The sequence below is a fragment of the Osmerus mordax genome, chromosome 7 (assembly GCF_038355195.1).
Source record: "Osmerus mordax isolate fOsmMor3 chromosome 7, fOsmMor3.pri, whole genome shotgun sequence".
In the NCBI taxonomy this organism is placed as follows: Eukaryota; Metazoa; Chordata; class Actinopteri; order Osmeriformes; family Osmeridae; genus Osmerus; species Osmerus mordax.
In genome coordinates, this window is record NC_090056.1 from 8,162,799 (window position 1) to 8,175,186 (window position 12,388).

At 42.6% G+C, this 12,388-nt stretch overlaps 1 protein-coding gene across 1 annotated transcript; it reads right to left on the reverse strand.

The window, feature by feature from the left end:
- Window positions 1–7,204: 7,204 nt before the first annotated feature.
- zfp64 (zinc finger protein 64 homolog (mouse)) lies at window positions 7,205–11,186 on the reverse strand. Its single transcript, XM_067240140.1, has 6 exons — window positions 11,001–11,186; window positions 10,640–10,801; window positions 10,323–10,469; window positions 10,002–10,064; window positions 9,655–9,906; window positions 7,205–9,437 (listed from the first exon to the last, which is right to left on the reverse strand). Exons 1-6 carry the CDS (start codon window positions 11,020–11,022, stop codon window positions 8,005–8,007), a joined length of 2,079 nt encoding a protein of 692 aa, XP_067096241.1. The 5' UTR covers window positions 11,023–11,186; the 3' UTR covers window positions 7,205–8,004.
- Window positions 11,187–12,388: the final 1,202 nt, after the last annotated feature.

The window sequence follows — 12,388 nt, forward strand, 5'->3', positions numbered from 1 at the left end:
AAGTCACACATACAATCACACCAATATGAGAGAGTCTGCATTCTAACCACACAAAGGTGTCGAAAACTGAAATCCCAGAGTTTAGTTTACTAATGAAAGAATCCAGTTGCCACAACAAAACAGAATTTACTTTTTTTTAAGAGATCTGTATTTAGCAAAACAAAAATGAGTTATGACTTTGACATTGCATGAGACGGAACACAAAATGCATCTGAAAGTGTCATTATATCAAATGTCTGTTATTAGTGTATTATTTGCTTTACATTTTTAAATAAGACATGAGAGAGACCCACAGATATCTCATACACAGACCAAGCCTCTCTAAGAGAAGCTGTCCCATTAAATCATGTCACAAAGCAACAGCTAGCTCACATGAATATATATTTAAGAACATTCAGCTTTTTCAGCTGATGACCACCCTGCCATTAGACAGAAAGTCAGCCAACGCATTAATCTGGGAAGGAATTCTGCTAGTTGAGGTGTTGACACTGGACGTCTCATCTATGCTTTTAGGGCATTGTGGTTATCTCTGGGGCGGGGCTATGGGCCTACTTATCTAACAAAAAGGAACTGTATGTGACCAGAAACAATGGACATGATTGAGTGCATTCCCCAATCGGTGTAGAGTTACCGCAGGCCCTATTTAATAGATGATATCTGTTTTAAAGAGTCTCTAAAGTTCTGTATTTGATCTTTATCAATCTGAGCTTTCGATAAATGGCATGCCATTCATAAACTAATTAACCAATTCCTATTAAATTGTGCCAATAGGAACAACCCAAAGCCCTGCAGCCTTCTGAGAGATGGAATCTTTGATGAAAAGTTACTTCTGGTTAGCTGTGGCTGCATATCGCTGTATGTTTGCCTTTCTTATCTTAACAAAGCACATATTAAATAGTGAGTCCTGCTCAACAAATACACTTAGAATTCATTATCGGGCAAGATTATTTCTCAAGTGTAAAAAAAAGATTCTTGAAGTAAAAGAAAAATATCCCAATAACTAATAGTATACAGACATACAAAACCCCTAGTGCATTTAAAAAAACTACAATAATACAATTTGCTTAACAAAGAGAATGGTAATGTCTGGGCTGGTAATGCGTGCATGGGTGGGATGCATCTGAAATGACCTGGGGATGACTCTGCCTTAGAGAAATTTCCACACCAATGAGCTCCGGGGGAACTCCCTCCAAAATGGTGCTGTAATAAAAGAGAAGTAATGAAAGCGTATTTTTGATATTCTGGAACTGAATAATTATATATTTTTATTTATTGAAATAGTTTAGTTATACTTTGAAATACGGTTTGCGAATGAGAAATGTCTGGTAGCAATATAGTAATTATTGAACTTGTAGCAGTAATGGTTGCATCATACATTTTTGTTTTTAGAAGTATTAGCAAAGTTCAGTTTTTTCACGAATACATTAATCTCTATACAACTGGTATAAGCTAATCAGACCACCTACACATTCATAGCTGGGGGTAGGATTGCTTATGCAAACGAAGCAGATGTCTGGAGACTTCCAATCATTCTGGCACCCTACAAAAACAATGCATCTTTCTGTGCTGAGGAAGAGACCACAGTCTTTGTATATCTGTTTTTAGGGATTCCATATCCTACAACATCCACAAGTACAACAAACTTTCATAAATATACATGAAGTCCCAAATTCTCACAATTGACCACCGTACCAAATAGCCTGTAGTAAATATGAGGTAGTAGACAATAATTAAGCGCAAAAACAAAACTCAGTGGTCATCTCTTCAGCACTGCCACAGGTACAGTACTGTGGTTTTCTTTCACTTGGAAGGTTTTCTTGGTCAAGGTGTGGGCTGGCTCTTTCTGGAACTTTCTGGCAAACTGAGATTTTGTCCATGTCCACACGGCCCTGCCCCCAGAGAATCTATCAACCATCGAGATCTGTGCACAGGCATTTATGATGTCACAGCAAACATAAGCTTTGTCCTCGGATGAAGGATCAGAGAGAGTTCATGCCCTGTTGAGGTCAAGCAAACAGTAAATATGGATATGGCTTAACTAATGGTGTTGGATGGGTGAATTTTCCCATGAAATAAAAGACTAAAAGAGAAAGGACTGGGACACCAAAAAAAAAAAAAACGATTCTAATGAGGATTCTTGGTATTAGTACTCTGTGACATAATACCAGGCTCCTCTAAAGCTTTCTGATTGTCCTCCTCGACAACTGTCTGATGGCCATTGCTCCCTCCATCACACCAGGCTCTTTCACTCCCCTCTCAGCCATCTCAGAGACACAGCATGCCATATCAAGAAGAAAACAAGAACATTTCCTGGGCATTCAGTGAAGTGAAGCAGCAGCACCCAGCTGGCCATGACAGACAGAAGGGGAAGGACAGGAGAGACCGAAAGACAAGGGATCAACAAGGACACTCACACGTGGAGCTCATCTTTTAGATGAAACAACAGCAGGGCAATATGAAGATAAAACAAAATGATGGAACATTGCTACAAGGCGAGGGTCTTTTCACCTCTATGTGAGCAGAGTGTCTATAGAGATGAAAATGATGAAAAGGATCTCAAAGGGGGGATAATGGTATCCATGCCAGCAGGCAGTTCAAAAGTGTTTCTCCAAAACAGAGAACAAAAGAGATTCTTCCTGTTGGGCCATTAAGGTGCTCGGTAAATATGCATCATAAGAGGAGCCAATGCAGTCCTTTCCTTTCAAATTTCAATCTTTATTCAGTCATGCATCGCTCACATCTCCTGTGTAACTAACGGAGATCCACTGTGGCTGGATTCTGTCAGTTTGCATGAGGACGTGTTCGATCTCTGAAGCACGAATGAGTTTTTGAAGCAGGTAAAATAAACACTGACTTAAAACTTAAAACATACTCACAGAGTGAGTGCGAAAGAAAAAAAGAGACAGAAAAGGGGGGTGTATGTGTGTGTGTGTGTGGGGGGGGGGGGCCTGAAGACAATGCCCTTTATGTGTAAAGATCAGATTTCCACCATGTTTGTTTTCTTAGGATAAGGCATGTGTGAGCAAAGAAAATATTTTGTTTGCTCATGACCATCTGTTGAATGAAATAAAACCTTTGAAATGCTTCATGTTCATTTAGTTTGGTGAAGTTTTAGGTGAAATTGTGAGAATGTCTGACTAGCCGAACACTGGAATGTAAAAAATCAGAGTAAAACCTGTGAACATTCAACACCTTTGAGCACACAGATCTATACAATCCAACTGACGCCTGCCTTTTGCTTTCCTGTCTCTGTTATCAGTTTTCATAAGCCAATACAATGTTGTAAATGTTGTATGTGTACATTGGAGTTCTTTATCTAGCGTTTTTAGAAAGACCAGTGGCACTGAACACAAAGGTCTAAGCAGACAAAACTGTGACTGTCCCTCCAAACTGTGAGAATGCAGACAGAACATACAAAGCAACATGCTGACATGTGTAAATGATCTTAGCTTGTCACACAACAAGGCATACAACAACACTAATAGTATGTCTCTGTGGATTATAAGAATTGAATTGATTGGAGGCCAAACGCTATACTTAAACCTGATATACTGCAACACATGTATCTAAGTGTAACACCTGACTTCTGTATCGCAGATAACAAACCCATGGACATTTTCATTTATTTTTTTAAATCAGTGCATAGTACAAAAGCATATGATGTGAAACCATTCACTTTTTTTGAGGGGTGGGGCACAGAAACTGTCATACAACAATAAAACAATGGCCAAACCTCTTTGTTGCATCACAATGGCTGGTTTTATTCACAACTGACACAATATCACATTCAGTGGTCATTTTCAGAACAGTGAAGCTCAATTCGTTCCAGTGCAAACACTATCACTGTATTTGAGAGCAGGGATACTGTCGCATTCCCTTATCCATTAAAGGACCTTTATATGCTTTTGCCAGCACTCAGTCTGACCCTATGGGCTACATATCACAATCATTTTTCTGTCCCCCGAGGACTAGTTTAACCCAGTGCTTTGAGTGTCTTAAAGAAACAGAAGCAGATCCTGTCAGTGTCATGCTTCCTGAACAGCTTGAGTGGACCAAAAAGACAAAACACTTCCCTCGAATACTGTCATTTCAAAAGATGTCAACATTTGGTGGTATTTGATTTGTGTATAAGTCAGTAACATAAAAAGAGTCCATCCTTCGTTCATTATATTCTATTAAAATGCTGCATTTTCAGTCTATTTTACTAAATAAACTACCTATCCTTAGTTTTGTTGACGGAACTTCATAAAAAGTTTCAACAGGAAATATTTTGAAATCAACACCAAACCCGAGGCTGATCTAGAGACCAGGGTTTTTAGTAATCCGATACAGGACAGTGTGAAAAGTGACAGCCTGCTCCATTGTTTGCCATCCCTCATAATCCCAATGTCTCATTTCTATATGCTAATACAGAGTACTTGGGGAACTGAGAAGAACAACATGATTAATCATCAACTTCTCTATTGTTACAAAACAACAAATGGCAACCTACAATCCCTCCCACCATCCTGATACAAAACGGCAAAATTCTTTAGCTGATAACAATATAACATTTCAAAACAGGATAAATAAGATGGATCAAAGAAACAGATTTTAGAAAATTAAAACAGTGAACATTGTTTTTAGGCCTCCTTTCACTGCTGCTCTTATAATCTTGAGGTCAATCAGAATCCAAACAAACTTCAAATCGTGAATCAAATAATGTAAATAAATTCCAGTGTTAGACATCACAAAACCTCTGCAACGTCTTGCTAAACAATGACAATGCATTGAAATACACAATTAAATTGTCTTTCAGGTACTTGACAGTCAATTTCTAATCAAATAGTTTGTTCTCTGTATTTCCATCACACAGAGGACCACAATTGAATGGCGTTAAAGATAAAAGCCTAAAAATTAAAACACACTTAAAATGTCAATAGTGTCAAGGCACAAAGATGCCATCATTGGAAAACAAATCCATACTAAACACAGGGCCTAACAGTTAATTTTATTAAGCCATTCAATGTCAGTAACTGATGGGACAGCAAATTGTGTGTAAACAAATCAAAGGTCAAAAATGTATTGTCACTCAAAGACTAACCACAACAGAATGTAATCCCGCCAGATCTAAAAGAAAAGTACATTCTCAGAGAAACATCTCCCCTTCTCCCACACACAATCAACACAATGTGTATACCCTTATAATAGGCAGGGGTGAGATTATTCATTAAGTTTTATGATTATAGACCTTTGACATTTTCACACTATTAGAAGTGCCTGCCACCTCTGTTAAGATGACGGAAGACTCCCTCGTATTTCCTGTCATTCTTCCTGTCATTCTCTCCCCATCACTTGGCTCTCTCTGGCACTGTTTATGTCCAGCAGGAATGCATCACAATATACGATTTCTTTAAGCAGCTGTGAGTGGAAATTGGCTTTTTCGGGGAGACATTTATGACCCCATTCAAAGGCTGACATCTCAAACACAGGAAGGAAGGAACTCAGAGGTGCCATACAGTATTAAGAGGTCCATTTCAACTTCCTACTACCTTTCTAACAAAGCCCAAAAACCAGAGCACCTTCATTCAAAACAGAACTTGAGTAGCCCAAGTTTAATTGTTATCCATCCAGTGTATGAGCATCTGGGGTTGCACAACCTTAGTCAGAGCCTTTCGATACCAGCCAATATATTTCAAACTGTGAATTTCAGAAAAGGTTCCAAAGGATATCAAGAAAGAAAAATCAGAAACCTAGTCCCTGACCAGCAAAACTCACAGGCCAAGGTTCTTTATTTGTTGTAGCCTGTAGTGAGGGCACTTAACCCAGCTATGATGTCACACAGAAGAGGGGAGGGGGGGGGACCAGGCCCTCCTCCTTAAGGGTGCTTGGGATTAGGCCCTGGAAGTCTGGGAGATAATAGATCAAAGAGACGCACCAGAAAGCACTTCTTGCTTTTCCCACGTAGAAGTCAACCTAATGCATAATGGAATTTTACACAACCTCAGTAATTACAGCATGACCAGAGAAGTCTGGCAAACATATCTCACTGTGAGACACGAGACAAAAATGTTGGTCAAAAGAAAAGTACAAATAAATCACCCCAAAAAATGTATTTACTAGAGCTAACAGTATCTAAACACCAACATGTTCCTAAATATGACTATACAAAATGTTATCAAGGCAGGGGTCAAAACTTTAAGAACATCAGCAGTTTGGTGTGTCAGGATGATTAAATCTGGATATTTACTGACGTCCAAAGGCAGGGAAGTGAAACAGCACATCACATACATTCTGTCTTCTTTGCTTGGATATAAAACAGGATTATAAAAAAGCATATCTAAAATGTTAAATTCTTCATTAATATCATGGACCAAAGCTTTACAACATTACAGCTTTTTGTAATTTCAACAAGAAAGATCAAGAACCAGTTCTTGTTTGTTGAATGATTTCTCTAAAGTAAATTGGATTCTTTGAAAAGGTACCATAATTCCCCATCCATACTTTGACAAAGTGCCATAGCGTAGCTTCGATGAATCTTTGCTGAACTTAACTCGCATTCAGATCAACGATTTTTTAGATTGTTGGCAACCAGGGCCAGAAAGAGGGGTTGAAGCCAGAGAAGCAATTAGCACTGAAGGGAAAATCAATGGTCCTCTGTCCCTAAGAGACTTTCTCAAATGCAGCCTTCCCTTTCCTACAGGGCCTAAAAGCTGTGTCACAATGGTCAGAAACAGCGACCAATATATATATATGTGTGTGTGTGTGTGTGTGTGTGTGTAAACTGATTTACCCCACATTTTTGAGAACTCTTCATTGTTCATCATGGTCAATAATTAAACGTGCAGTGTTATTACATTAAGTGAGACACAGTTCTCTAGTCAGGGTCTCAACCACATTTAATTTCATGATAATATAATCTCAAGTGTCGAAGTCATGCTAACCATGTGAGTACAGGTGATGCAGGGCGTACTAGTCAAAGATCACTCTGCAGCTTTGCAGAGACTGACTGCAACCCCAATCCTATATCCAGTTAGGTTCACAAACAGGAGTGTTGGGCCAGTACATCTTAAGTGCAGATACTGTAAAGATGAGCGACACCCATTGATCATGCATGTCAACACTGCCACCTCATGGACAAAATAATTACTACACCGGCAATACCAAGTTAAAGGGGACATCGTTTTTCAAGGCCAACATAGAAGCGATCGCTGGAACAGGGAAATGTAACATGCTTGAACTAGTTAGTCATCCTCTTCCCTCCCTACACCACCCTTCTACACCTGGAACCATAACTGGTACAGTTGTTATGATTGGAAAAACAAGGTGAGACACTGCAGAGATACAGCGCAAATCAGCTTTTTATTAGATTGTTCCATCAGGAATCTTCATATTCACCTGATATGATGAGTCCCAACATAGAGAAACATCAAAGGTAACTGTAACTGCGCTTTACTGTTAATCTAAAACAGAACATTTCTACAAAGCCATCATTGTCATGTGTTCATAATTGGGAATAACAGTTTTCAAACAGTTTTCCCTTCCTCTATATTTATTACTGACCTATACCTGTTAAATCAAGTCAAGTGGCTTTTATTGTTGTTCCAATCATATACATGGTAAAGTACACAATGAAACAAAACAACGTTTCGCGAGGACCATGGTGCTACATAAAACAGCACAGAAATACATGAGACCACATGTATCGCTGAACTACATAGAACTAAATAAGACCGACCAAGAATGTCCCATTCCCTTCCACTTTTCAGATCAACTGGGATCTAACAGGTTGGGACAGGTCGATAGTTTCCTCCTCTATGGAGCTGTTCCCCACCCTGTCATAACAGATGAGTAATGTTCCAGAACAGGAAGGAAACAAAGTCATTTTCAGGTCATTCAAAAGTGGTCCGTAAAGGTCCGATGTCAGAGAACCTCCTCAACATAATAATTGCCAACGAACAGCTTATATGCTATACATTCTACAGCTTGGATGGGTGAGTTATCCTGCAACAACCCTGGTCTGTGTCAGTGAGGCAGTCCCTCCAGGGTGTGCGTGTGCGAGTAGAGGCTGTGTGAGGACAGCTGCTCCAGGCCTGTCTGCTGGCTAGGGGCGGACACCACCAGGGGTAAGCTGTGGATCACCACGCCCTGGCTGCTCAGGCTGATGTTGGGCACCAGCAGACCACCGTCCCCGCAGGGGGCGCCACCCGCCCCATGCACCACTGTCACCGGCAGCGTCGGCCCCGAGAGCTCCTCCGAGACGCCCTCGCACACCCCGTCCGAGGGCACGGCGACCATGGAGCCGTTGCCCTCGGTCACCACGGTCACCTCCGTCCCGCCCTCCTGTATGAGGGCGCTGAGGCCCTCCAGGTCGGAGCAGGTGGTGATGAAGGTCTGGCTGGGGCTGCAGGAGTCCTGGGAGGTGATGGCTGTCTGGAGCAGAGCCTGGTGGAGCGGGTTGCTGTCCCCAGGGGAGAGCTGCGTCAGGAGGACAGTGTGGGGCTCCAGGGCGCCCTCTGCCTGGGAGCCCAGGTGCTGCATGGGGGACAGCAGGTTGACCTGCTGGATCATGGAGTTGACCACCATGTCCTGGCTCTCGGTGCTCAGCAGGACTGTGCCAGTCTTGCCATGCTGATGCCCGTCTATGCCAGTCTGCAGAAAGGAGCCTTCCTGGCCCAGTTGGTGGGATACAATGATCTTAAGCTGGGCACTGCCGTAAGGTGCTAGGGGCTCCGAGGAGGCCTGGGGACCCTGGAGCTGGGAGCTGGCTTGCCTGCAGGCGGCAGCAGGGCTCAGGCCAACACTGCTGCCCGGGGGGGAGCGCTGCAGCCCGCCCTGCTGGGAATCCCTGTGCTGCTTCCTGTGGCTCCTCAGAGAGTCCTCCCTCACGAACGAGGCTTCGCACACGTCACAGCGGAAGGCTCGCGTCGCTTCCAGCTTGGCGCGGTACCGCGAGCTGGCGGGCTTGGGCGGATCCTCCCCGCCGCCCCGACAACACTTCCCCCCTTTGCCGCCGGCGCCTTTCTCGGGTTTGTCGGCGTGGCACTTCTTTTTGTGGATGACCAGGTTGCTGCGCTGCTTGGTGGCGAAGCTGCAGAAGTCACACTTGAAGGGGCGCTCCTCGGAGTGGATCCTCTCGTGGACCTTGAGGGCCCCTTTGCTGGAGCAGGAGTAGCTGCACTTGGAACACTGGATGGGCTGGGTGGGCTGGTGCTGGCGCGAGTGCTGCCTCAGGACAGTCTTGTTCTGGCACTGGAAGTCACAGTCCAGGCACTGGAAGACGTTGGTGCTGTGTTTGATCTGGATGTGAGACTTGAGGTTGCCCTTCATGGCACAGCGGTAGTCACAGAAGTCACACTTGTACGGCTTCTCCCCAGAGTGGATGCGGATGTGCCTCTTGAGGTCAGAGTTGATCTTGAACTTCGCTTCACACAGTTGGCACTGGAAAGGTGCATCCCCTGTAGAAAAAAAAACCCAACGCTTATGAAGAAGACGTGACTTCTTCTTTCTGATTCGTAAAGCGTGTTACAGTTTCACTCTCAAAGACATGCATGTTCCCTGTTGCTCATTTGACTCGATGGGATTCTTTCATGAGCAAGATACATTCAAGAGCACAATCAAATGAACAGCAACCTTCTAACCAGGCCCATTGAGTATGATAAGACGAGCACCCACCGGTGTGTGAGCGAAGGTGGACTGTGAGCTGGCTGGAGTTGCGGCTGGCGTAGGGGCAGATCTGGCACTTGAAGGGCCGCTCGTCGTAGTGGATCCGCAGGTGTTTCTTCAGGCTGCTGCTGTCCGCCGCCGCGTACAAACAGTACGTGCACTTGTGCGGCTTCTCCCCCGTGTGCGAGCGGCTGTGCATGTTGAGCTTGTCCCGCCGGCTGAAGCGCTTGTGGCAGAGCTCGCACTCAAACGGCTTCTCCCCTGGACACACATCACACGGAGGAGTCAACAGTGCTGCTCGCATAACTCCACGTCTGAGTGAAACTGAAATGTGGGTCATAGAGAGAGAGATATACCGGTATGGGTTTTGAGATGTCGCTCCATATCTTTTTGACCATATTGCGTTTTAAAGGTGCAACCTGGAGATGAGATGGGAGGATTGAGAGCATGTTCACAAAGAATACATCATTCCTGTAACTCTACCCAAGTGCGTCAGTGACCGACAAGAAGAGAAATCATTACAAGCTGAACACAGTAGCTCCGGTAGGAGTTTTCATATGAGAGGCCTCCACGTTGAACACAATAAAGAGCTAATTGGTTGGAACAGCCCTGGAAGTACAGTGGACTCTGGCAGCAGAGGAATGTGTTAGAGCCGTAAAAGTGTGAGAGGCACCAACCTGAGAAACAGCAGCTGCGTCTCTTTGAAGTCAGGGCAGGTTTCAACTTTTTGGAAGGTGTTTTCTGGGCTTTGGTCAGGATCTTTTTGACACCTCTCATAAGACACGTCTGGTATGTTTCCTCAAAAACAAACTCTGTGCTTGAATCTGAGGAAGAAAGGGTAAACAGGTCTGACTTATGACTTATTTCTAATAACCCTATCTAACCTCTGGAACAGACTAAATGCAACAATGTATGGCATAGTCCATAATGAGGCATATGACTGTTCAATGACAAATAAATTGTGCACTACACACTACTGGTATTCTGGTCTTGCCTGTGAGGTTGGATGCTGTGTTGGGGTCTGGCATGTCTGATGAGGGCATGGAGCAGCCATTCTGCTTGTGGGCCAGAAACACGTCAAAGTTGTTGTACTGCTGTTTGCAGAAGCCACAGATGTGGATATCAGGGCTTACTTCCACAAGGACATGACTTCCTCCTGTAAATGTTGATAGGTAATATATTTTAACAGAATATCACATTGTTACCAACCAATTACCATCAACGGGCCATTCCTTTCACCATAACTTGGCCTATACACACAATATGACACGAACTTCCACACGAATTATGTGGCTATTAAAAAGATTATGGACTACAAGAGGTAAAAGTTATTATATTAACATCAGATATCTTACCGTTGGTGCTATATGATGCCATTATGTTTACTTTTAGCTGGGCATCTATTCAGTTTAGGTCTCGGGAGAAACCAGCATGAGAAAGCAGTAGACTTGACTAACTACATTGATTATCACTATACTAGATGAATAGGCTATGGTGACTAATATCACCTTGAAAATGTAAACATCGCCACTATTCTCTTTAAAAAGAGATTGATTGACAGTGGACTACGCGTTCTACATCGGAAACATGTAGCGATACAAGCTTACGACGTTATTTCTAGTTTCCGGCAATACTACTACTTCTGGTACAAAACATACAGAGCAGCAAATGCTAAGAAATACTGCCATCTATGGATAGGGAGTAGCTACAATCTCTACTAACGTGGCATGCTGATGAGGTCGCACCAGGTGTGTCGTATGAAGGTAATGTCTGATTACTATAAATGGTAATTGTCAAATAAGTGTTTGAGTCGTCATAATGACAAATTTTCTTTGTATACCATAGATATAAGACACCAACGCCTACAAAAGGGTTTACCGGTTAAGTAATGTATGAGTAATGTAATCTAAATGATCTTATTGAAATGAGTGGAACAGAGAGCAGGGACATTCCATCAACATACAGCTAACACATTTTTAAAAAGTGAGTGATACTCAGCTCCGATTTCAGTGGCAGATTCTTAGTTGCCTGATTGTCAATGTAAATGAAATAATGTCCTTACGTTGACTTACATGCGTGGCGCATATTCCTCTCATGCTAAAGCAGCAAATCCCAAAACAGAGTGACAGGCAAACATTAGGACAGACTAGTTCAATTCTCCTGCTTCTGTCTCAGATCTGCACTCAGAAAATCTATGAGAAGAGTTTGGTCATTGGGGTAAATGTGTGACAATTAGGTAACTGGCCATGCAGTTTTAATGATGAGGTAGTTAAGGTCTTGATTTCCCTGACACATCATGCTTGTGGAAATTAGGACAGTTTTAAGCAGCTTTGTTAAAGTTTTATGGTGCTGTTGTGTGTAAGATGTTAGAAAGGACAAGTATTAAATGCTTAAATTTGGCTGAACAAAAAGCATGACAAATATTTGCATGTAAATCCTCTAAAATAATACAGTTGAATGTACATCAAAGGGTCAGATGATTATGTGACAGACAAATGACTCAGAATTAGTGTTTATTGCAGTTCTTCATTTACATTTACATTTATTCATTTAGCAGACGCTTTTATCCAAAGCGACTTCCAAGAGAGAGCTTTACAAAGTGCATAGGTCACTGATCATAACAACGAGATAGCCACAAAACGTTGCGAGTACCCAAAACATGAAGCACACATTGTGAACAACCAAAGTAAGTGCCAAAGGGAAGAACCATAAGAGCATGTAGTTAAACAAGTTACAATTAAAC